The sequence below is a fragment of the Lissotriton vulgaris genome, unplaced genomic scaffold (genome assembly GCF_964263255.1).
Source record: "Lissotriton vulgaris unplaced genomic scaffold, aLisVul1.2 SCAFFOLD_2003, whole genome shotgun sequence".
Lineage (NCBI taxonomy): Eukaryota > Metazoa > Chordata > Amphibia > Caudata > Salamandridae > Lissotriton > Lissotriton vulgaris.
In genome coordinates, this window is record NW_028242383.1 from 149,442 (window position 1) to 173,375 (window position 23,934).

Sequence of the window (23,934 nt, forward strand, 5' to 3'; positions counted from 1 at the left end):
CTTAATGCTGCCGGGAATTTCATTTGTACGGTTGCTCCCAAATTTTTCAGTTCCTGCATGTGCTGCCCTAATTCCCATTGTCTATCTTGGGTGGTTTTGCAAATGTCCGATCGGATCATAAATGACCAGTTATCTTTATTTAGAGTTCCATTTTTTAGACCCTCACTTAGAATCTTTTCTTTTAGGGTATAGGTTTTGAAGTTGATTAGGATTTTTTTCTGAGCTTTTCTGTCCTTACTCTTCCTAAAAGGGTCTCTGTGAACCCGCTGAATGTCTTCCGCTAAGTTACAATCTTTAGTCCATGGAAAAAATTCTTCAAGTAAAGAGATACTGAAGGTCTTTATGTCTGTCCCTTCCAGGTTCTCGGGTACATTTAACACCCTGAGGTTGTTCCTTCTGCTTTGATTCTCAAGAGACTCTAGTTTCTCCTTGATAATTCTATCATTTTCTTTCAGGTGCTTTATGTCTTTTTGATTTATGTCTATCTTTTTACTGAGTGTTCCAGTTGTCATTTCTACTGTAGTGACCCTTTCTGCCAGGTCGTTTAGTTTTTGATCCAGGTTTTCACATGCTTCCTGTATTTTGCTTTGGTTCCCCTCAGAGATAGAAAATTTCTCTCTCATCTCTCCCATCATTTTGTCCATGAATATTGCCATCATTTTTCCCATTTGGTATTATTTTCTTGCTGTAACTGCCTTCAACTGTTTCCCCTCCTTCTGGATGTCTTTACTTACCTCAAATAATTATGCTTCATTCTAAGGCTTATACCTTTCTGTTCTATATCCTTGGAGTTTTGTTTTTTCTTACCTAGGGTGATTTTTAATCTCCTTTGGACTCTCCTGCTACTTACTCTCTATATGGGGGTATGATAGTGACAATGACACTTTTTTGTTAGTATGAGTCCTTTCCTAAACATCCTTAAAAGTCTTAAAAACTAAAAACCAAAATATACCTGTTTTTCTACCTGGCTTGTTGATTTGTCAACAAATGTTTTCTTTCTCTTGGTATTTAAGTTATATGTCTGAAAAAAAGTCTTTGTATGAGACATATTTGGTAACATCTATATACATGTGTGTTTAGTCCTGTATATATATATATATATATATATATGTGTGTGTGATCAAGGCTCTTCGCGGGCTGAAACGTTATGGCGGATTTGGTGTTAGGCTTGTAATGCACCAGTTACGGGTTCGTCTTGGCTTGTTCTACGAACTGCAGAAGACGTTGTATGCCTCATATATATAGACTTACTTTGGGTGGCGCTTTGAATTTTCCTGGCAGGAACATGACAACAGAGGCACCGTGAACTGTCCTGCACTCGTTGCTACTACTTGGCAACACAACCCTCACCCCCGTACCACCAACCCAGAACAACATTGCATTCTGGGACTCGTAGTTTTCAGCACGGTCTCTAACTACTGCAGGGTGAGCAAAGACATTTGTTTGGGGGCGGAGATATCCTTGTCCAACAGACTATAAAGCAGGACTTACTTTGGGTGGCGCTTTGAATTTTCCTGGACACTGTTTGGCGCTGATGAGGCCGACTGGCCGAAAATGCATTCCGTTGTAATTAAAGTGCTTTCCCTACTTTCCCATGTGTGGCCTCTGCTCTGTCCGTGAGGAGGAGGTTTTGGTGATATAAATATATATCACTTCACAGCCCTGAAGAAGTCCATCTCTTTGGACGAAACTAGTCAGAATTTTAGTTGTTGTAACTTAGCAGTCATAATTTTTGTCGTACGAGTTGATACCAACTCATGAATGGGGGGAAACTTGTGAATCCTAGTACTTGTCAAGCATTTCCACACAGATTTGTTGGTGAATTCCATCTGTTCAAAGATATCTGCCCATGCATACCTGAAATATCTCCATATACAAAAATCTTGTTGATAGATTTCATTGGGCCAAGAATATGTAATAACTATTGCACCAGACAAATTCCTTTGTGTCAAATTTAATAGGGTATTATAATTATCAGGCCTTTTGTCCCCATTTTTTTGGAGCTGTATAATCACAAAGGCATGTAACTTTGGTAAACCATGGGAGCCAACAAAAGTAGCTGTTTCTACTAAATGTAATACTATGCCCAATTTACACAATGAAATGTGAGATCATCTCTGAAAGACTTGCAATACTATGTAACAGAAAACATCAAAACGAAGTGTCCAAAAGCATGAGGACGCACTCAGTGACAGGAGTTCATCCGAACTTTAATAATGAGTGGCACCAGTATTGCAATCCTGAAATTCATCGCGCCTAACTGGTTACGGAGCCCCCAGCTCCTTTCTCAAAGGCGTGGCTGTCTAAAAGTAGGTCTGCTCAGGTGCTTTTAAAATGCATGCTAAATAGTCAAATAATTATACTTCAGTGGTCACTGCTGGTGCACTGCATACTGGGCTTTGTAGTTGGCCTGAACCCAATTATTTCCGTTCGGTAGGTCCCACGTATGAAACAGTGATTTACCCATGCTTTCTGCCCTCCAGTGGGCCTCAGAATAAGCAATGCCCGGTTCATATTTCAATTCCTGCCACTCCACCGAATGGGTTCGCATAATTCAAACCCATGTGGACCCTCGGCGGTGCATCCTCCACGGCTTGGAGTGCTGTGATATTTGTTTCCAAAGGGTCCAAAAGCATGAGAACGCACTCAGTGACAGGAGTTCATCCGAACTTTAATAATGAGGGGAACCAGTATTGCAATCCTGATATTCATCGCGACTAACCGGTTTCAGAGCCCTCAGCTCCTTTCTCAAAGGCGTAGCTGTCCAAACGTAGGTCTGCTCAGGCACTTTTAAAATGCATGCTAATTAGTCAAATAATTACCCTTCAGTGGGTCACTGCTGGTGCGCTGCATACTGGACTTTGTAGTTGGCCTGAACCCAATTATTTCCCTTTAGTAGGTCCCACGTATGAAACAGTGATTTACCCATGCTTTCGGCCCTCCAGTGGGCCTCAGAATAAGCAATGTCCAGTTCATATTTCAATTCCTGCCACTCCACGGACTATTTGACTAATTAGCATGTATTTTAAAAGCGCCTGAGCAGACCTACGTTTGTCTGAACTGGGTTGGTGTGGAGTGCAAAAAAACAATGGATTTGGGCCCAGATCTTTGTACTGGGGTGAATGTATGACATTGTTCTGCATTCTGTCCATCAACTGTTGTTTTTGCATTTGTCACCCCAAGTGGGATAGGTATGCTCAGACGTGAGTCCCATGCTCTCCACACCACTGGAGTCAAGCTATCCTGGCTGCAAAACGGCTGATAGCCAGAAACCGGTCCTAGGATTCTTGATTCCGGTCCAGGAAAGACATGGCTTGTCAGTTCGGGCCGGACTGTTACCATGAGGCACAGGGTCAAGGCTGATTTGCATATGGCCATGTCTGAACTGGGGTGGTGTGGAGTGCAAAAAAACGATGGATTTGGGCCAAGATCTCTGTACTGGGGTGAATGTATGACATTGTTCTGCATTCTGTCCATCAACTGTTGTTTTTGCATTTGTCACCCCGAGTCGGATGGGTATGTACAGACGTGAGTCCCATGCTCTCCACATCACTGGAGTCAAGCTATCCTGGCTGAAGACGGCTGATAGCCAGAAACCGGTCCTAGGATGCTAGATTCTGGTCCAGGAAAGACATGGCTTGGCAGTTCGGGCTGGACTGTTCCCATGAGGCACAGGGTCAAGGTTGATTTGCATATGGCCATGTCTGAACTGAGGTGGTGTGGAGTGCAAAAAAACGATGGATTTGGGCCAAGATCTCTGTACTGGGGTGAATATATGACATTGTTCTGCATTCTGCCCATCAACTGTTGTTTTTGCACTAATAGAAACAGCAAAACACCATTTATTGTTGATGTGCAGGAAGGTGTTCCTTCCTGCACATAAATAATCCTTTCCCTCAATGCTGGCACCCTTGCACAATGGTTCAAGGGTACCTGTGTTGGCGGTAGGCTGCTATATTTAGTGCCAGTGAAGAGAGAAACGCAGGGTTGCACTGTATTCTTCTAGAAACGTTGCAGCCCTGCGTTTCTGAAGTGGCAGAGTACGGCGTTAAGCCAACAAGGATAACGGCGTGCTCTGTTGCTTGTTTTGTAAAACTGCCCCACATTATTTTCTTCCATCATATGAATATGTCCTGAATAGTTTAAGATTCAGTGCTTACTTCTGTATGGTGGAATGTTTCTTTGTGAATAGAAATAAGGCCATCTGTCACTTTCTAGTATTCGTTACTGGTCCTGTCTGAAAACGTTTAAAGAATCCATATTTTTGCTTTCAATGCCTTCCTCGCAGCTGAAAATGTTAGCAACATCTTTCCCAATGAATAATCCAAGCAAAGTTGCCACTACCAATCCACGTCACTTTTTGTGAGTCACCTTTTCTGGGACCCTTTCGTAGCTGGCATTATGTGGCATTTAATTAGATTATGGTAGAGTGCACATGAGCTAAAATTACTCTTGTTCTTGTGTACCATAAATAAATGTACACATCTCTCCCAAATGTGTCTATATAACCTTATGTGGTGTATGTAATGCAAGTATCATATTAGTGTGGGTAAAATGTAGTTAAATTAGATGCAAGAATCAAGTGAAAAAAAATATTTTCTGCGGACGCACAGTACAAGTTCCAAATAGTTACACATGATTTAAAAACATTTTAACACAAATCAAACCATGAACTACTATAAAGGATATGCCTTTCTTGGTCCAAATACTCTTGCATCTATTGTTTACATTTTATAGTGACATTGTAGTGTGTCTCTGTTTCAGCCAGGTAATTCATTGTCGGTGTGGCCTTTTTCTAGATGAAGTTTAATCTGCATGGATGCAGAATTATTAGGTAATTCAATCTAAGATAACCAACATTAAAAAGAGTGCCCCAGCCTTACTTTCAGGTTATTAGCTCATAAATAGTAAAATGACTTCAAAAACGTACTAAATATGATGTTTTCTGGTTTTTGTGAATTGAGCAGAACAGCATGTTATACTGAGCTGAAGACTGAAAAATCTTCAATACTTTTCTGTACAAATTATGAGCTGTCAGTGGTTTCTTCTCTAATGATATTCTTGTAGTATTGTTCTCCTTTTAAATATATAGGAAAGAAACTCTTTGTTCATCCAGATTATATGGGGAGCGAAGAGGGAAGCAGCAAGATCTCTGCAGGTAGCTCAGATTACCAGAATCACTAGTTGTTACTTCAAGATTCCATTTATGAATGCTTTAAATTCAAGGAAATTAAATTTTCATGTCTTCTGCCTAGTTTCCTGTCCTTAGTTGCTGCATTTGCTCACCTCCCCTGTCTTCTATCAGTTTCCTGTATCTTTCATTTGATAATCATATTGGTTTAAGATACAATATTGATAAAACATCTCCAATGACATCTCACAAGACTCATGCTATAATTGAATAGTCGTACTTTTGTAAGACCATTATAATGTGGCACATACATGGTGTCCTCATCTAGATGTATGTATGTAAATGTAAATGTATAGGCATTTATATAGCGCACTACTTACCCGTAGGGTCCCAAGGCGCTTCGACCGCTGCGAAACCCTTCCTGGCTTCCCTGAGAGATGGTCCCTTAATGGGTATCTCCAGGGTGAGACCAGGCATCCCCGGCGGTCTGGTGGGGCCGTTAGTGAAGATGAGGCAAGCTAATGCCCAGAGTTGCCGAGTGTAATCGCTGATCAGAGTGGGCACCGAGGCGAGAGAATTATCGAGTCCGCTGACCCTGGTCCAGAAACCTGCCGCGCCGGGAATCGAACCCTGGTCCCGGGCCGTCCTCTGCTCTCTGGTCTGCCGCCTCTAACCAGTGAGCCACACTACTTCACTGTAGATGTTTCTCACATAGTTTCTAACTCATAATTGTGAGTGGTGTAAATTCTCATTAGCAGTTTATTCTGCTTTAGACCATTAGAATCTTGCACTCCAGTCAACAGAGCATCAGAAGACCAAAAGGCAAATGCTTAATTATTTTCCAACATTATAATGTTTGTCTTTTGTATCTCTCTGTTTAATCACACCTAAGTGGGTGGCATCTTCTAATTGTTTTATAGCCCTTTTGTCAATGGCTTCACAGTTTTGTTTTGGACCAGTTACATTGGATACTGTCAGTTTTTTTTATGAGGCACAGGAGATTAAGTGATTTGCCCAGAATCCTAGCCAACGTACAGTACTCAATTCTGGTTCCCGAGTTACAAAGTCAGCTGCTCTGGCCATAAAGCCACATTGTGGCACTCTTCCCTGCTTTAGGCTGAGGGAGCTGGGTTTTCTATATCTCAATCTTTGTGTTTAATCATTAAATAACCCCCGCCACTGGCTGTATGGACCTTTGTTTGTTGACAAAGAGAAACAAGGAGCAATCATCTACAAAATAATAGATCATTAAAGACTTTCAGTTTAGTCAGTAAAGAGAATTAGTGTGAGTTAAAGGGTTTTATTTTTCAAATCCTTTTAGTCTTTCATTTTTTATTCATTAGGTATTATTATTTACAACTTATCATTAAAAGTTAATAAAATCCATAAATCAATATTGAGCCTAAAATAAAAAAAATATATTCATTAGAATCACAATCAATATAGTAATAATACAGCAAGCATGTTCCATAAAGGAAATTCCCTATTCTAAATAAGCTGGGATAATGAGACAAAAAGGTGTAAGTTCAAACCCCATAAAGAGCACTGATGAGAGAATCAGTGCCCAAGCATAAAGCTTTTGCACTATAAGCTGGAATTATTTCTCAGGGTAAACAGCCATTACAGCGCGGCAGTTTCCACGCAGGGCCTTTACCACGCAGGCATTGCCACGCACATACTGTTACCAAGCATAGCCATCACCACCCATTTGTTTAACAACGTATGTGGTGAGGGCATATGCTGGTAACGCCACCTGCGTGGTAAAGGCAATCGGTATCGTTAGAGGACCGAAGATGTACTTCGGCTTCCTCTTATCGACGTGTGTGCAGTGCCTCGTCCGGAAAAGGTAAGGGGGATTGTTGATTTTAGTTTAAAACATCTGGGGGCCAGGGGATAGATTTAGGATTTAGGGCCGGGGCCGGGTAATTTTTAAAAGGGCTGGAGGCTAGGAGGGGGTCACGCAGGGTTAGCGATTTAGTTTAGGGATAGGTCAGGTATTTTTTACCAGGGAGGGGGGTCACCCTGGACTGAAAACAAGCATCCTGGGACCAGTTTCAGGGTATGTCACCCTTCTTCAGCCAGGCTAGCTTGAATCCAGTGGCACAGTGAGCAAGGGACCCATGTCTGGGCATACCCATCCCACTTAGGGTGAAAAGTGTTTCAGCAAACAAATGATGGACGGAATGCTGACAATGCAAAAATTCTCCCCAGTCAAAAGATCTAGGTTAAATCCATCGTTCTTTTGCCCACTACACCACCCCAGTTTGGACCTAGCCATATGTAAATCCGTCTTGATCCTGTGCCCCATGGAAACAGGCCAGACCGAACTGCCAGGCCAGGTCCTCCCTGGACCGGAAACAAGCATCCTGGGACTGGTTTCAGGGTATGTCACCCTTCTTCAGCCAGCTAGCTTGAATCCAGTGGTGCAGTGAGCAAGGGACCCACGTCTGGGCATACCCATCCCACTTAGGGCGAAAGGTGTTACAGCAAACAAATGATGGACGGAATGCTGACAATGCAAACATTCTCCCCCAGTCAAAAGATCTGGGTTAAATCCATTGTTCTTTTGCCCACTACTCCATCCCAGTTTGGACCCAGCAATATGCAAATCAGTCTTGACCCTGTGCCCCATGGGAGCAGGCCAGACCAAACTGCCAGGCCAGGTCCTCCCTGGACTGGAAACAAGTATCCTGGGACCGGTTTCAAAGTATGTCACTCTTCTTCAGCCAGGCTAGCTTGAATCCAGTGGTGCAGTGAGCAAGGGACCCACGTCTGGGCATACCCATCCCACTTAGGACGAAAAGTGTTACAGCAAACAAATGATGGACGGAATGCTGACAATGCAAACATTTTCCCCCAGTAAAAAGATCTGGGTTAAATCCATTGTTCTTTTGCCCACTACACCACCCCAGTTTGGACCCAGCCATATGCAAATCAGTCCTGACCCTGTGCCCCATGGGAACACACCAGACCGAACTGCCAGGCCTGGTCCTCCTTGGACCAGAAACAAGCATCCTGGGACTGGTTTCAGAGTATGTCACCCTTCTTCAGCCAGGCTAGCTTGAATACAGTGGCGCAGTGAGCAAGGGACCCACGTCTGGGCATACCCATCCACTTAGGGCGAAAAGTGTTACAGCAAACAAATGATGGACGGAATGCTGACAATGCAAACATTCTCCCCCAGTCCAAAGATCTGGGTTAAATCCATCGTTCTTTTGCCCACTATGCCACCCCATTTTGGACCCAGCCATATGCAAATCAATCTTGACCCTGTGCCCCATGGGAACAGTCCAGACCGAACTGCCAGGCCTGGTCCTCCCTGGACAGGAAACAAGCATCCTGGGACTGGTTTCAGAGTATGTCACCCTTCTTCAGCCAGGCTAGCTTGAATACAGTGGCGCAGTGAGCAAGGGACCCACGGCTGGGCATACCCATCCCACTTAGGACGAAAAGTGTTACAGCAAACAAATGATGGACGGAATGCTGACAATGCAAACATTTTCCCCCAGTAAAAAGATCTGGGTTAAATCCATTGTTCTTTTGCCCACTACACCACCCCAGTTTGGACCCAGCCATATGCAAATCAGTCTTGACCCTGTGCCCCATGGGAACACACCAGACCGAACTGCCAGGCCTGGTCCTCCTTGGACCAGAAACAAGCATCCTGGGACTGGTTTCAGAGTATGTCACCCTTCTTCAGCCAGGCTAGCTTGAATACAGTGGCGCAGTGAGCAAGGGACCCACGTCTGGGCATACCCATCCACTTAGGGCGAAAAGTGTTACAGCAAACAAATGATGGACGGAATGCTGACAATGCAAACATTCTCCCCCAGTCCAAAGATCTGGGTTAAATCCATCGTTCCTGTGCCCACTATGCCACCCCATTTTGGACCCAGCCATATGCAAATCAATCTTGACCCTGTGCCCCATGGGAACAGTCCAGACCGACTGCCAGGCCAGGTCCTCCCTGGACAGGAAACAAGCATCCTGGGACTGGTTCGAGAGTATGTCACCCTTCTTCAGCCAGGCTAGCTTGAATCCAGTGGTGCAGTGAGCAAGGAACCCACGTCTGGGCATACCCATCCCTACAAAAATTAGGGCTTAGGGCAGCAACGAGTATTTTATAAAGAGGGAGCGGGCGAGCTGGGGTGTAGATTTAGGGATTAGGACAGAGACGGGTATTTTTTTAAACAGGGCAGGGGCACGCGGGGGTCTAGATTCATGGCTTAGAGTAAGGTCATGTATTTTTTTTAAAGGGCAGATTTTACCTTACATGCTTTACAACAAAATACGTTGTAAAATCATGCGTGGTAAAGGTTATACATGGTGAAAGCATTTGCGTTGTAACACATGCGTGGTAAAGGCATACGTTACAATGGAATGCGTTGTTCCATTATACAACCATTTCTCAGCCCTAAAATTGCACCAGACAATTAGGTATAATATAAGTAATGTAGACTCACATGAAGAAAGGTATCAGAAACTCTAAGATGAGTGTACAGTCAGAGAGTTGGGAAAGGAATCCACTCACTTATCTAGAAACACGCACTAATATAAACACAAAATCTATGTTGCAATACTATTTCCTATAGTCTTCTTTATCCTCCAATAGAATCTCAGCATATTCCTGAGAATAAGCAAACTCCCCATTTTCTCAGGCTGGTACAATAGGTTTTCAGACATTAAACCTTGAAAAGTTACATCATTGATGTCTTGCGGTACGGATAGTCTTCCCATGAATTATTCTTCTGGTGTACTCCTCTCCCGGTGAGAACCTTACTATCAGTTGTCTAATACATAACAAACACCTATTCAGTGGCTAACTAAAGGCTTCTGAAAAAGTACAGCATTAGAAAAAATTTAATACTGTCTGCAAACAACTATTTAATGTGAACAAACAGGTCTTTCAGTGTTAATACATTATTTTTCAGTCAACATGACATCAACAGTTAGGCTAGCTTAAATCAGCACATTTTATTTATCTGTGGGCCTATAACATTTAAATATGATTACCTTTTAAATGTTTTGCTTTTTAGCATATGTTTTACTTAAATATGACCTTTTTACATTATTAATGTAAGCATTTTGTTATCGAATAAAACTTTGCGCTTGCAAGGCCCTCCCCTTTAGCTCAAACTTATGCGAGGGCCTCAACTACTTTGCCCTTGGACGTTGGTTACTATGCAGTGTTAGAGTGTTCTATTCTTGGGATCTCCAGTGAAAAAAAATTGGGTAGCATCAGGGTGTGCATACTGGTGCCAGCCTGCTGTTTGACACCTCAAGTGATCAAGGTGTAGAGTGTTCTTCACCATCCATATCTAACAGGTGTGTTTTGATTAGATTATTCGGACTGAAATGCTTTATAGGTTGGTACAGATTGTTGTGGTGAGCTTTAAGACTATATTACTGTATAAACATCAATTCTCTTCCCAACTTTGTAATGGGGTCAATGCGTCCACAACAGGGGTAGAAGCATTATGGAAAACTAAATATCTCCAAGTACATATAGAATAGCACATGCAATGGTGAAAACATGTAATACTATTGAAAACTATTTCCTAAACATTTGATATGCAGATAGTATTTCAAAGTTTCCATCTCAGAAGCTCATGATGACATTGTGTCCTGCATTTGTTCTTCACAGGTGCTGTTGAACGAATAAAGAAAATCAGAGATTATGCTTTCGTCCATTTCAATAACCGAGACGATGCTGTAGAAGCTATGAATCTTACAAACGGGAAGGTACCGTGAAATTGGAATGGTTTTGTTTGAGCGGTATCCTTGTATATCTGCCATCACTTTTTAATTAGAGATGTTCTCATTGAAACCTAGTTGACAAAGTTAAATAAATATAAGCCAAATAAATTTGCTGCAACATCAGCGTAAATTTTAATATACCATTTTCTTGGAACACTGGTATCAGACCCTACACATGAAGACAGGCCTGCCGTTGGATTGTCGGCAGTGTCCTTAACTTTCATTTCCAAAACATATTCATGAAAATTATCAGGAAAAGTCAGGGCCATCTTGAACTTATGGTTATCTTGTGCACAAGCGCAATGAGCTTGGGTGAAATAAAATTCACAAATGGTAAATTACAAGCTTTATTCTATGACAAGTCATAAACATATATTGGATGATATAAATTCCGTACTAAAATATTGATGCATTTTCATCCTCATGGGCACCGCTGACTGAAGCACCGACTCGTTAGTCATGGTGTCCAGGGTGGAAGGACATGCCACTGATGAGCATAGAATACTAGTGAGTGGGGTGTCATTACACCAGCATGGTCAAGTATCATACCCTGGGGTGCTATAGGAATCTTAGAAAACTCTCTTCAAACATCTGGGAGATCACACCCCATCCAGAAAATGAAGACCTTCACCTTTGCCAATCCCACATCAAAGTAATTCTCATAATAGTTTTAATACACAAATGGTGCAATATGCCTTCCCTTCCACTTTGGATTACAGTCTTTCCTACTTACATCCTCAGGAACCACTAACACATTGAAATGAGTTTGAAATTTCTCAGCGCAGACAAGTGACACAAGCAAACAGACACAAAGTGGGCTGGCTTAGAGTTGTTCAGTCTTTCAAGCCTTCCAGAATCCAAACCACACTCTTAGACCATCCCCTTGAAGAGTTCAGCCACTTCAAAATCACCCTGTTACCATGCCAACAAAATGGCCACTTTCCAGCAGTAAACAAGAAAAGAGTAAACTACGGGAGGGGAGCCCGACTCTCGAATTGTCTTAGTCCCGGTACTTTCTATCATTGTGGTGTGTCATTCACTATGACTGCTCAGTTTTGATTAACCCATTGACAATTTTTAATTGTTTATACTTGCATGGCATTTTTCACAGAAATCAGAGGGCAATCTAAAAATATTGGACTATCAAACCTGAAGTGTGGTAGGAACAGATCAGATTGTGGGTGTATGTCAAAAACCAGGACTGAATATCTTGAACCCAAAAGCTTGAGTGCTAAAATATTGAATTCCATTGGGTGTGCTGTGGCCTCTTGCTCAACTTCATTTATGCAATTTGTCTATATTTTTACATTGCAGCTTTCATTATGCCTATTGCTAAAAATATACAGTTTGGGATTTGGGTCCGCCACTTTCAACCATTAGCTTTCTTTGACTGGCGTCTTTCAGCCATGTGTTGGAAACTTTTTATACAGCATCTTAGCTTAACCCAGTGGAGTATTTATCTCTCACCTAATGCTATTGAATCTTTGGCGGTATCCTTCCACCCCCACTCTAATACTTGCTTTGGATGGATATGGGACTACTTTCCAACTATATCCCTCTCTGTCTGCTCCCTTTAGAATGCCTCACTCTAATTTGCTAACTATGCATGCATTATTAACCCCATTACATCTAGTTCTGTTGGCCTTTTTACTGGCTTGTAATCAGTGTGCTCCCCTCTATCTAGGCTTGTCTGGCTCCGAACCAACACTGACTCCATTTTCCCTCTGCTGCACCCCCCTCTGCTCCTATGTTTAACTGTGCTGGAAATTAATTTTCATTATATGTATTTGCCTGAGTTAAATTAGATTAGGAAACGTCCATTTAAGCCAGAGATAAAGTGAGTTACAATCATGGACTAAAGAAGTACAAATGTCAATCACGTTTATGCCCACATTACATTTTTTCAATAATATACTTGTTTTTTTGCCCTGCACTTGCTTTCAAGTTGATTGACGGCTCGCCCATTGAAGTGACATTAGCCAAACCTGTGGATAAGGATAATTATGTGCGGTACACCAGAGGCACTGGTGGGCGTGGCCCTGCAGTACAAGGAGAATATGCCTACACAATTGGACATGTGTATGACCCAGCGACAGCCTATCTTGGCGCTCCAGTTTTTTATGCACCGCCGGCTTATGCTGCTGCTGCCGCCATCCCCGGCCTTCACTTCCCTGCCACAAAGGGACAAATCAGCAGCAGAGGGCTAATTAGGCCCCCATCCATCAGAGGTAATTCCAACCAGTGACCGGACAGCAAATAGCTCTCAGAATACCAATTGGCAAAAAAAAAATTTAAATAAATTTAACGGTTTAATGCAAATTTTAAATTAAAATGTGATAATTTCATTATTTGATTTAATTATTCAAAGCAGTCTCTTTCTCCTGTTCAAACTGGTTCCGAGTGCAGTGGTTCATTGTTATGTAATTACTATAAAACACAAAACCAAAACTTAGCAAGTGAAAAGCAAGCAAGATGTCAAATTTCACCAGAATATTGATAATTTCAGCGTAAAATTGCTGTAGTGTTCAAAAGGGTGTGGCCCTGTGTTAGCAAATACTGAACAGGGCACTAAACGTCCCTGTCCTTTACTCACATGTTCACTGTTTATTTAACCAAAATACTTTTAGAAAAGAACACTTCTAATTTACCCCAGAAACAATAGCATTATGTTCAAGGCAATTTCTGTGCAAATGATCAAACCTAAAAATGACAACAAATGTTATCAGGAAGACCTTGGAATTTAGGAGTATGTTGTAGCATGTGTCAGAGATCAGGTATGATGCTTTGGCTTATGCAGGTGTAAATTTGGAGGTTACCATCTAAGGGCTTTGTTGAAGTCAGTGACGTATGACCAGTCAGAGGGTTCACCAAGGACAGTAATTAGGGCAATTATTTAAATTAACTTCTCTTCAGGGTCAGTAACAATTCTCTCTTCTGGAGTATGTTTGAAAACACACCCTTTAGTATGGGTCAATGTGCATCAATTCCAGGAAATGAAATGAATCAGTTTATTGTTTATATAAGAGGAAATTTAACACTATTCTATAAGAGTATTTGTGTCACAATGTATGTATAAATGCAGAGCGCACGGAAAATTCTAGGATGCAGTCTACAAATTTAAATAACTGTGTTAATGAAAAGTAACACGTATTTTCCAGTTACATCTACAGTTCATATTAGATATGTCATCATATTTTGGCTATGCAAGCATATATCAGAAATTGTGAAAGTACACTTTATAGACTGATTTGGTGATCAACTTTAAAGTTATTAATTCACAAATGTTAAAACGTCCTCTTTTCTGAAAAAAACAATAGAAAATGGCATTGCTGAGGAGAGATTAGTTCGAAGGAGTTAAAAATGTCCCTTTCCTCCAGTGCTTCTTCAGTTTCTTAAGTGCTCCCAGGTACGAGTTATATGGCTTAGAAACACTACTTTTCAGTTCAATGTTCACTCAAGGCAGTGGTGCTGGAACAATTTTCAGAGAGGTTTGGCTGGCCATCAACATCACCCTTTAACCGCTTCGCCGCGGCGGACATTCTCCCGGGGTGCGGCCGAATCCGACGTGTGCGCAGATCGGACGGCCACCAATCCGTCCGACGCATACGCCCGTGTGACGTCGGACAGCCGGGGGCCGTCCGACGCATTGAAAAGGTTAAGTCCTCTCTTGTAACTTCCATGCCAGGGATCTAATCCTCAATAGTGCACCAACTGTAGTGTCACCAGTGCCCATGGGAGTGAAGACCCCCAAGACTACAATGATGGCAGTGTTTAATTATCAAAGTATAGCAAACAGGCCCATTTCCTTGCTTCTATTAGGGACCTTGCGCCTTTGCCATTGCACTGCTCCATGTTACTTGTATAAACTCTGAGATTTTTGTTCTTTCTTTTGTAAAGCAAACAAGTGTTTTTAGTTGCAAATGTGTTAGAAAAAGTTTTTTAAACTTTTGGCCTTACCTCAGCAGGAGTTTTTTAAATTAACATTTTAAAAAACACACCCATTGCAACCAGAGAAAGGAACGTTAAATACATCTCATTATAAGAGAGTATTATGAAAATGAGCAGTATTTGTCATGTGGGGGTATGTACTTGAGTGCACTCTAGAACACCATCAAGGATATCTGGGGGTGCTGCAGCACCCCCATATTCCTACTTCCAGTTCCACTAAGTCAAAATTATTGCACTGGGCTTGTATGTATTCAGGAATTTACGAGAAAAGGGCATAGAACCTGAGAGCTGTCGTTATGACAACACACAGAGTGGGAAACATATCAGTAAGACATTAAGGACCATGTGTACAAACATATTTTCCCATAGACACAAAATGGGTAAAACCCATTAATACATCTTGCCCTAAATCTTTGTTGTGTGGACAAAGCAGATCCAATCCAGCACACTGTCAGGTTCCATACTAGATCACATTAGCAGTTGTTTTTGGAGCTTGATTTCCTATGGTGTGGTTCAAATTTCCCTGCTCCCCATTTCTGTTTAACATGTTTGGAAGTGTGATCTTTTGTTATTCTGTTACTTTAATGTACCAATATGTTTTCAGAGCATTGATGAAGTGTGATGGCATGTCCAGATGCCGATCATGATTATCAGAGACTTTATATATAGTTTGAATAAAATGGACTGGAGATGATTTATCCATGGATGATGACTGTGCAGGGAAGAACAGACTCAGTCAGTAAGTCAAGAACTCAAATACTCTTTCGCTGAAGTCCATGTGGTTATTCGAAGCTTGATGATGTTCAAGTGATCAGTTGAGCCAAACACTGGTGCAATGTCGAGGCAAACTAGGAAATTCACGGTTGACAGTTATATGAGTGCATCCTCTGTTCTTTCTGAGGTTTAGAATTGCTGTTACTATTAATATTGCAGTTGGTGGTTGGTGGAAAAGTTCATCTGCTATTAGAAGGCACATATTTGAATTGATTTTTTTATAGGAAAGATAGCTTGTGATGGTTAGCTAGCTTCTCGGGTCTGTGATGAAGGGAGATATTTTCTTTAGGAGTTCCTTTATCTAGTGCCATGCACAAATGTTTCTGACGGTTGGTCTTGCTGTCAGGCGAAGTTACTAAAGTTTATCCATACATACCCATCAGGAACAGAGGTTTATCATTGTAAGTCCTTCTGTCTGGACAGTTCGGACCTCAGTATCAGCTCTTAAAAGACTGTAACCTGTCTCCTCTGTAGCTCACCACTCATTTTACCTGTTGTTAGCATATTAGTCAGCCGTCTTAATTACTAACCTCTCCTTTTAAACATCTATCTGTATGTCCGCCTGCCCGTCTGTCCATCCATCTACCTATCTATCCATCTACCTATCTATCTATCTACCTATCTATCTATCTATCTATCTATCTATCTATCTATCTATCTATCTATCTATCTATCTATCTATCTATCTATCTATCTATCTACAGTACAATTTAATAAAGTGAATAAATTATCTGACACCAAAACAAGAAAAATTTAACCAGTAGAACCAGAGATATGCAATTTTAAAGGTTTAAATAGGAATAGCACCAAAAAGCGTTAACTGTGAGTATCTGGTTGGCGGATACCGGGACAAAGTCACGAGTTCAGGCCGATTGGGATGGAGTGTCGGCTGGATACAGGGACCAAGTTAGTCCTCCTGAAAAAGTTACCATCTCAAAGTACGGTGCAAAGAGTTCAAAACTTCATTTCAACTGATGACAGACAAGGGTCCAGGACCTACAGTGGTACCTCTTGAGAATCAAGATCGCACTACAGCAAAGGCCAGCAGTGCTCAGGCAGGTCCAGGCCAGTGCAGATGCAGGTCTAGGAAGGACCAGTTGCAGCAGGTCATCTGGGCACTTGCAGGACGGCTCTGGAGCTTGTTGTGACCCTGTAGCTCAGAACTGGAGGTCAGCCAACTGACCCTTGGAGTCCCTCTGGTAGTTTTGGGTTTAGGAGGATGGTCCACTCGCCTTCAAGAAGCAATGCAGGTATCAAGCATCAAGGCAGTCCTCTGAAGAAAAAGGTAGGTCTTAAGAAGCAGAGCAGTGTCCTCTGAAGACCAAGCTGGAGGGCAGTGTTCTGGTAGCAGCACGGAAGTCCTCAGAAAAACAAAGCAGGCCTCAAGCAGTGGGGCAGTCCCCTGAGAAACAAAGCAGGCCTAAAGCAGCAGGGCAGCCCTCTGAAGTAAGAGACAGTCCTTCTGAAGTCTTCAAAACGTCCAAGAGTGTACCAAAGAGTGGATTTGAGGGTTTACTATGTATACCTGGTGCCAGCTTTGAAGTGGAGCAACTGTCTGGAGGCTCCCCCACGGATGGCTCTCTGGAGAAAAGGTCAAAACTGGTCAACCTCAGGTCCACCCATAATAAGGGACTCAGGGATATAATGATGGTGACAATAGAGCTATCTGTACTTAATACTGTCGATTCTGCAAATGAAATAGCACAATTTGTCATTCTGTTATTATCAAACCATTATTTATAGTCATTATGTACAAAGTCTGCCTTTTGTCAAAACTGCAGCTTTTGCATTTTAATAGATTTGAAGTGGTTTCCCAGTGTATGTTCCACTCTTAACAAATCACTCAAGAAAGGGAATGCTGTGTGATCATCCTCTGATGAACGAATCAAGTTAGAAAAGCTTTTAAGAAAGGAACCAGTTTTAACAGGACAAAGGCTTTATATAAAAGAATGTAACAATGAATTTACATATATAAATATTTTTCTGCCTGCTCTATCTTTCATTTATTTAAGGAATTCACTTTTGATAATCAATTTTAATATGTGATGTTATAAAGGATCACTTTCATGAATTGTAATTCAGTTTAGAAGCATAATGGTGAGTAAAATCACAAGTGATCTTTGCATTAATATGATGGACATGTAAGCTTCACCTGAACAGATCTTAGAGAGCTGGGAACATTGCAGCTGCATCTCACTGACTCAGTTTCCCCCCTCACCTAAATGATATCTGAATGGCACACCGCACAAAAAAAGAAGTGGTACTTCCGGTTCACAAATGATTATAGTTTCCTTTCTTGGGCACATGAATCACGCATGTCAGTTCCAACTCCCTGCATGAAGGCCATTAATAGATTCTATATTTATTCCAATGTCCCTTTCAAAGTCTAAGTTTATTGAACTGAAAAAGTTTAATATTCAAAGCAACAATCTGAAAAATAAATCGTGACATTCAGAGACAATATTGAAAAGTGATATCTGTAATACAATTTATTTTATGTGCAATATGATAATGTAACTGTCAATCCAAAAAACCCAGTTGTGCATCAAAATACCACACAAATAAAACCATGAGGTGTAGAGATGCTTCTCAGCATGTGAGTAATAACTGATTCTATACTATACCATAAGGAGGAGCAGCTCATAAAGAGGATAATGTGATGTATTTAAATTAGGAAATTGTTTCGATACCAGTGTAAATCAGTATCATATACAAATATCATTAAGATAATGTAACAAGCAATAAATACAATAAATGGATACTTGTGTTCTAAGGGCTTTGTATATGACAAAGGAAGACACATCATGATGTTTCCCCAGTGGCTAGATACCGACAGAGCGTAGACTCCAATTGTAGACTGACTACCTTATGTTATACAGAAAAAAATGGAAGCTTGTCTGCTAACTCCAGTTTAACCTGGTTAAAAATGGTAGGATGGTGTGGGTCTGAAATATCACAGAAGGAATCTTGAATTATCACAATACTATGACTAGAATATCGAGAACCAAAATCGAGGCACATAAGTATGTAAAGAAAAGTATCTTTAGTTTTTCTATGTGGAACTCTACATCTTTCTACCTTGATGATGTATCTATCTTCAAGATGCGTAGATGTGGAGTTAAGAATAGTACATCTACAACTCCTGTGCACGAAACTATTCAATTTTTTGTTTTTCGATCTATTGGTCACAGTATTGTACAGCGAACCTGTTTTTGTTGAATTAGGACTGTGCACTTTACCACTGCTATTCAGTGCTAAAGGGCATGTGCTTTCTCCTTTAAACTTGGCATGATTGGCTTACACCTGTGTGGCATACTTAGCTTATCTGTAAGTCCCTTGTACAGTGGTATCCCATATCCCCAGGTCCTGTAAATTAAATACTACTAGTGGACCTGCAGTGCTACTTGCCACCCCCAACAGAGGTAACCTTTCAACACTGTCTCAGGTCTGCCACTGCAGGGCCTCCGTGTGCAGTTTACTGCATCCACAGTGACTTGGCATTTAATGTTAGTTGCCAAGTCTCAAATCCCTTTTTTACTACACATGGGTCACCCCTAACGCCGGCCCTAGGTAGCCCTATGAGCAGGGTGCTGTGTAGGTAAAAGGTAGGACATGTGCCTTCATTGTGTGGCATGTTATGGTAGTGACAAACAGCCTATTAGGTTTCTCACTGCTGGGAGGCCTGATCCTATCATAGGCTTACATTGGGAATTCCCTGACATGTTTTTCCTTGATCATTTCTGATCTGAAAGGAGTAGTGTTGCCATGTTTGGTATGTTTGGTATAGTGGCGATAAATCCTGCTTATTGGCGAAGGTTGATTTTTCATTACTATTTTAGAAATGCCACTTTTAGAAAGTGGGAATTTCTATTTGCTTATGACTCTGTGTGCTTTGCAACCTGTCTCTAATCAATGTCTGGTTTAGACTGACAGGGGCCTTTGTTATGTTATGTTATGTTAAAAGTACTTATTGAACGCACGTACACCAAGCGGTTTCATGGCGCTAAGAGCAAGGAGAATGCTGCATTGACGAGACAGTTGGCTAACTGACATGCCTAGGAGAATAGATGGGTCTTAAGCATTTTCCTGAACTGTGCATAAGGAGTTGTCAACCTGATTTTCTACTGGAAGCGAGTTCCAAAATTGTGGGGCCAAGACCGCAAATCGGAGCCCTGTGTCTTTTGCATTTAAATGAGGGAGTGGTCAATAGAGTTAGATTGGAAGAACGCAGTTCCCGACAAGGAATAAAGCGCTGTATCCTTGAGGAAATAAAGGCTGGGCCTTTATTTCCTCAGCTTTAAAGATGGTACATCCCAGCTTAAAGGCACAGTGTTTAGCCACTGGGAGCCAATGTAGACTCTTCATCAGAGGTTTAACGTGAGGTCGTCTAGGCTGGCGGGCGATTAACCTGGCTGCATGGTTTTGCACCAACTGCAGACGTTGTAATTGATATGCAGGAATGCCAGCATATAATGAGTTGGCATAATCAGTAAGCAAGATTACCAAGGCTAAGGTGACCAGAGTCAAAGCCTCAGTGGTCAAGAATCTGCAGATCTTCCGGGTTCTTTGCAGGTGAAAAAAGCAAGTGGAGACCACAGAACCAATCCGGGCCTTCATGGATAGATTGTTACTGATCAAAATCCCTAAGCTCTAAGCTCCGTGGGTTTGCTGGTCCACCTGTAAGAATGAGCTCAGTTTTATCAGGATTTTATTTCAGTTGGTTGTCATTCATCCAGTCACTGATAGAGCTCAAGGTAGACTGGAACTTAAGCACTAAGGAAGTGGAAGAATTAATGTCAAACACCAGCTGTAAGTCGTCGGCATAATTAAAGGTTTCAACCATTCTTTCATGTAGAGACCAGACCAAGGGTAGCAGGTACGAATTAAACAAATGCCTTTTTGTCCATGCAGTCTAGACAGTCACACAAAGGGAGTTGAGGTGTGCCCTGCATATCCCGATGGCCCATCAACCGACTGCTGGGTCTTCCTGAGCTAGAGTGGTGGGAGGAGTTGTCATGGACACCTGAATTGAGCTGTGCCTGTCCTCTCAAACTGCTGTCTGCACCCCCCGTAGTATGTCTAGAGCCAGGGCTGGGATTGAATGGGGGTGTTGTGCACTTCTAAGGTTTCTTTTGGAGTTACCCCTACATCAAAGACATTTTGAGTATAAGTACAGGGGCTTTGACTGCATGATTTTAGACACTGCATGGGACTTGTAACAAGATGCCGCTGGCTCTACATACTGCACCGGAGGATTGCTGTTCTGCCAGGAAAAACACGACTGGGACTTTGCTTTATTGTGCTGCCTCTTTGCCTGCAAGGATCCTGTGTCCTGGCCTGTTGCCTACCTTCCTGCTTCTTGCCCCAGTGCTTTCCAGGGATGGGGGACTGGCACCCTCTCTGCTCAGTTAAGGATTTCTAAAGGACTCAAAGCCGCTGTTGACCAAAGCAAGCATGTGCTTTCAACTTCCTTGGCACCAGCACTGTGATCGTCGTGCAGCCTTCTCCGCTTTTCCTTGTGATTGGGTTCTGTTATACTACCATGCTGGGAGTGCAGCATTGTTTCCCCTCTGTAAGGAGTGGCTGGGGAGAAGTACAGGGGTGGCTGCAGTTGATATCCTTTTGTGTGGCCGAAGCCGCACTGTCTATTGATGGATTAAGTTACTCACCTCCCTGCTTCTTTATACTGCCCATGGTGCTCCTGAATCTGAAATCAACCCGCAGCACGACTTGCCCAAAGGTTCCCACACAGTGTTTGGGGTAGTGGAGTGATGGAGACTTTGCTCCGTGTCATACCCGGGCCTGCCACAGAGGAAGATCCCACCCAGTGTTGCAGCTCAAGGCTAATGGGCGGATGACGTGCCTCCCTGTCTTCCCAGCACAGTGGGGGTCCTGCAATAGCTTGGCAAGGGCCATGTCCTTTGAGATTCCTTACTCATTCCCCCATAATTGTCTCTTGCCCCAGACAACAGAATCTGCCCATTAGAAGGACTGCCCTATTTAGTGCTGGCTGGTTTATGCATTTTTTTCCTCTGAACAAAATGCTGCTTTGGAGTTTTGCATTTGAGAAGTAATATTATTGCTGAGCAATCCACCGTTATATGGTGGTCCCACGCATAACATTCTCAACAAAAATGCCCCAGCTATTTCAACGGAAGCACTTCTATCTAAAATGTACTACCAATGCAGCAGGGAACAATAAAATATTTCCTTCCTAATTCACAACCCTCTAATGTCCCACCATTCAGTAACAACTGTTAAGTACTGCCCTACACGACTATTTGTTGAACATATTCACAGCTTTCTCACACAAGTGATCAGACGCGGTTCATGCAGGTAACATCGTGGGGTGGTGAGGCTGGGTAAGGGGGAATTTCTAGGGACGATGTCCAGGGAAAATTTATTATTTATATATAATTTTCCCTTGGCACTGTCCCTCGAAATCCTCCCTTACATGGCCTCTCCGCCCCCCCGATGTTACCTTCACGTACCGCGTCTCAAGTGATTCTTAATTAGATTTAACTCATCATCCTGGAAGACACAAAAACACTGTACACCAAATGGTAAAAATTTACATTGCTGGGAAAAAAACAGCAATTCCTATTGTGTCACTTAATTATAGTGATACCTTATTATTACTTGCTCGCTATATGGCTCCAGTGGTTTTTATTCATACATTCGTATGTGGCGTAACATCTGAAAAATTTAAATAAAGACCTTTTGGAGAAAATAAAAAATTGTGGAGATACAAAAGGGAACTTCCTGCTCATTCACATGATCTGACTTTGAGTCCAGCTGCCAATGTTAAATCCCATTTTTGTAATGCCGATCTGTTCTTGTGGCTAACCGTTCCATTGCGATAGAAATCAGGGTGATTTTCCTGTGATTTGATTCAGTTTAATGCCTTCTTACATTCCTAGACATTTACATGAGTGTACCTGTAGGGGCTGCGGGAGTTAGAGGACTAGGAGGACGCGGATACCTGGCATACACGGGCTTGGGACGCGGCTTTCCTGGATACCAGGTTAAAGGAGACAAGAGAGGAGATGACAAGCTCTTCGACATTTTGCCTGGAATGGAGATTACCCCAATGAATACTGTTTCTTTAAAACCTCAAGGAATTAAGCAAGCAACACAGGTACGTTTTGCGCCACACCAACATGGAAATAAAAAGCAGATCATGAATTGGTGACATTGTTTCAGGTGCTCAGCCCTATTCTAACATGGCAGGATCACACTGGTCGTGTCGTTGACACTCAATATTGTTTAGAAAGTGGAGCTTCATGATATTTTCTGCTACCCCGTTCAGTTGCCTCACCAATGTGAAGTGGAAACTAAGATTTTGACTTTGAGAGTGGAAGGCTAGATTTCTGATGCCTACAGCGTACAAACTGAGTGAATCCGGCTAAATTTTATTGGCATCTTGTGCCCCATTTCCCATGGTGGTTAAATTGGGTTTGGCATGAATCAGGGTAGATGCCTGTATAGAGTGCTATATATAAAATTTAAATTTTCGGACCTTCTTGGGGAACTTACTCTGGACAATAGGAGCCAGATGTAGAATGTTTTTGCAGTTGCAATCCCTGCAATTCACAAAATCAAATCGTTTGCAACCGTACAACCCCTTTCTTGTATGTACTAATCCCTATTTACAATTCAGAAAAGATTTTCAAAATCGTAAAATGGGTTTCCAACCCATACCAAAACACAAATTAGAAGGGCTGTACAAAGGGCTTACCTTCCAAATTGCAAGTCACTTTAATGTATTATTGGTTTGTGACCACAATTCCAGTGGCAAACCACTGATCAGTTACTAACTCCTAAATTGAGCGTAACTCATTTGCAGAGAGAAAGATGTTGCATTTGGACATGGTCCACCTTCGGAACCTGGAGGGGGGCACTTTGGGGGGAATAGGCCTGCTCTTACTGAAGTTTTCCAAAACTGAAAAATGCTTTCAGAGCAACCCCTGTTCCTTTAAATAAAAAAAAATATCATTTTTGGAATGCAATCTCAGGGACCACGGTTGGCTGTCCCTTGGAGGCCCGCATGCCTCTGATTGTAGTAAATTCCAGGGTGTTGCAAAATGCGACCTGACTAATGATTATTAATTAGTCAGCTAGTACCCTCACCTCATATGAATCCCTATTTTGCGAACTGACCTATTATTACATAGGTCGGTTCGCAAAATCTGAGTACATTTGCAAAAAGTCAGTGTGCATTTTGTGAATGCTTTTTCAGAATCAAGGGCCATATGTATCATTGAAATTCGCATTCGCAAAGGCCGAAATTCGCCGAATTTCGGCCTTTGCGAATGCAAATTCTC

The 23,934-nt window shown here is 42.1% G+C and overlaps 1 protein-coding gene across 4 annotated transcripts in view; it reads left to right on the forward strand.

The window, feature by feature from the left end:
* Window positions 1-23,934, forward strand: part of A1CF (APOBEC1 complementation factor) — a 193,529-nt gene that overhangs the window by 125,074 nt on the left and 44,521 nt on the right. For 2 of the 4 annotated variants that reach the window (XM_086948309.1, XM_086948310.1), the window contains exons 6-8: window positions 10,776-10,873; window positions 12,834-13,116; window positions 22,555-22,748. In XM_086948309.1, coding sequence (XP_086804435.1) covers window positions 10,776-10,873; window positions 12,834-13,116; window positions 22,555-22,748 — 575 coding nt within the window. Of the gene's footprint in view, window positions 1-10,775; window positions 10,874-12,833; window positions 13,117-22,530; window positions 22,749-23,934 lie in introns of all 4 variants that reach the window. The other 2 variants (XM_086948307.1, XM_086948308.1) reach the window with 1 other exon arrangement.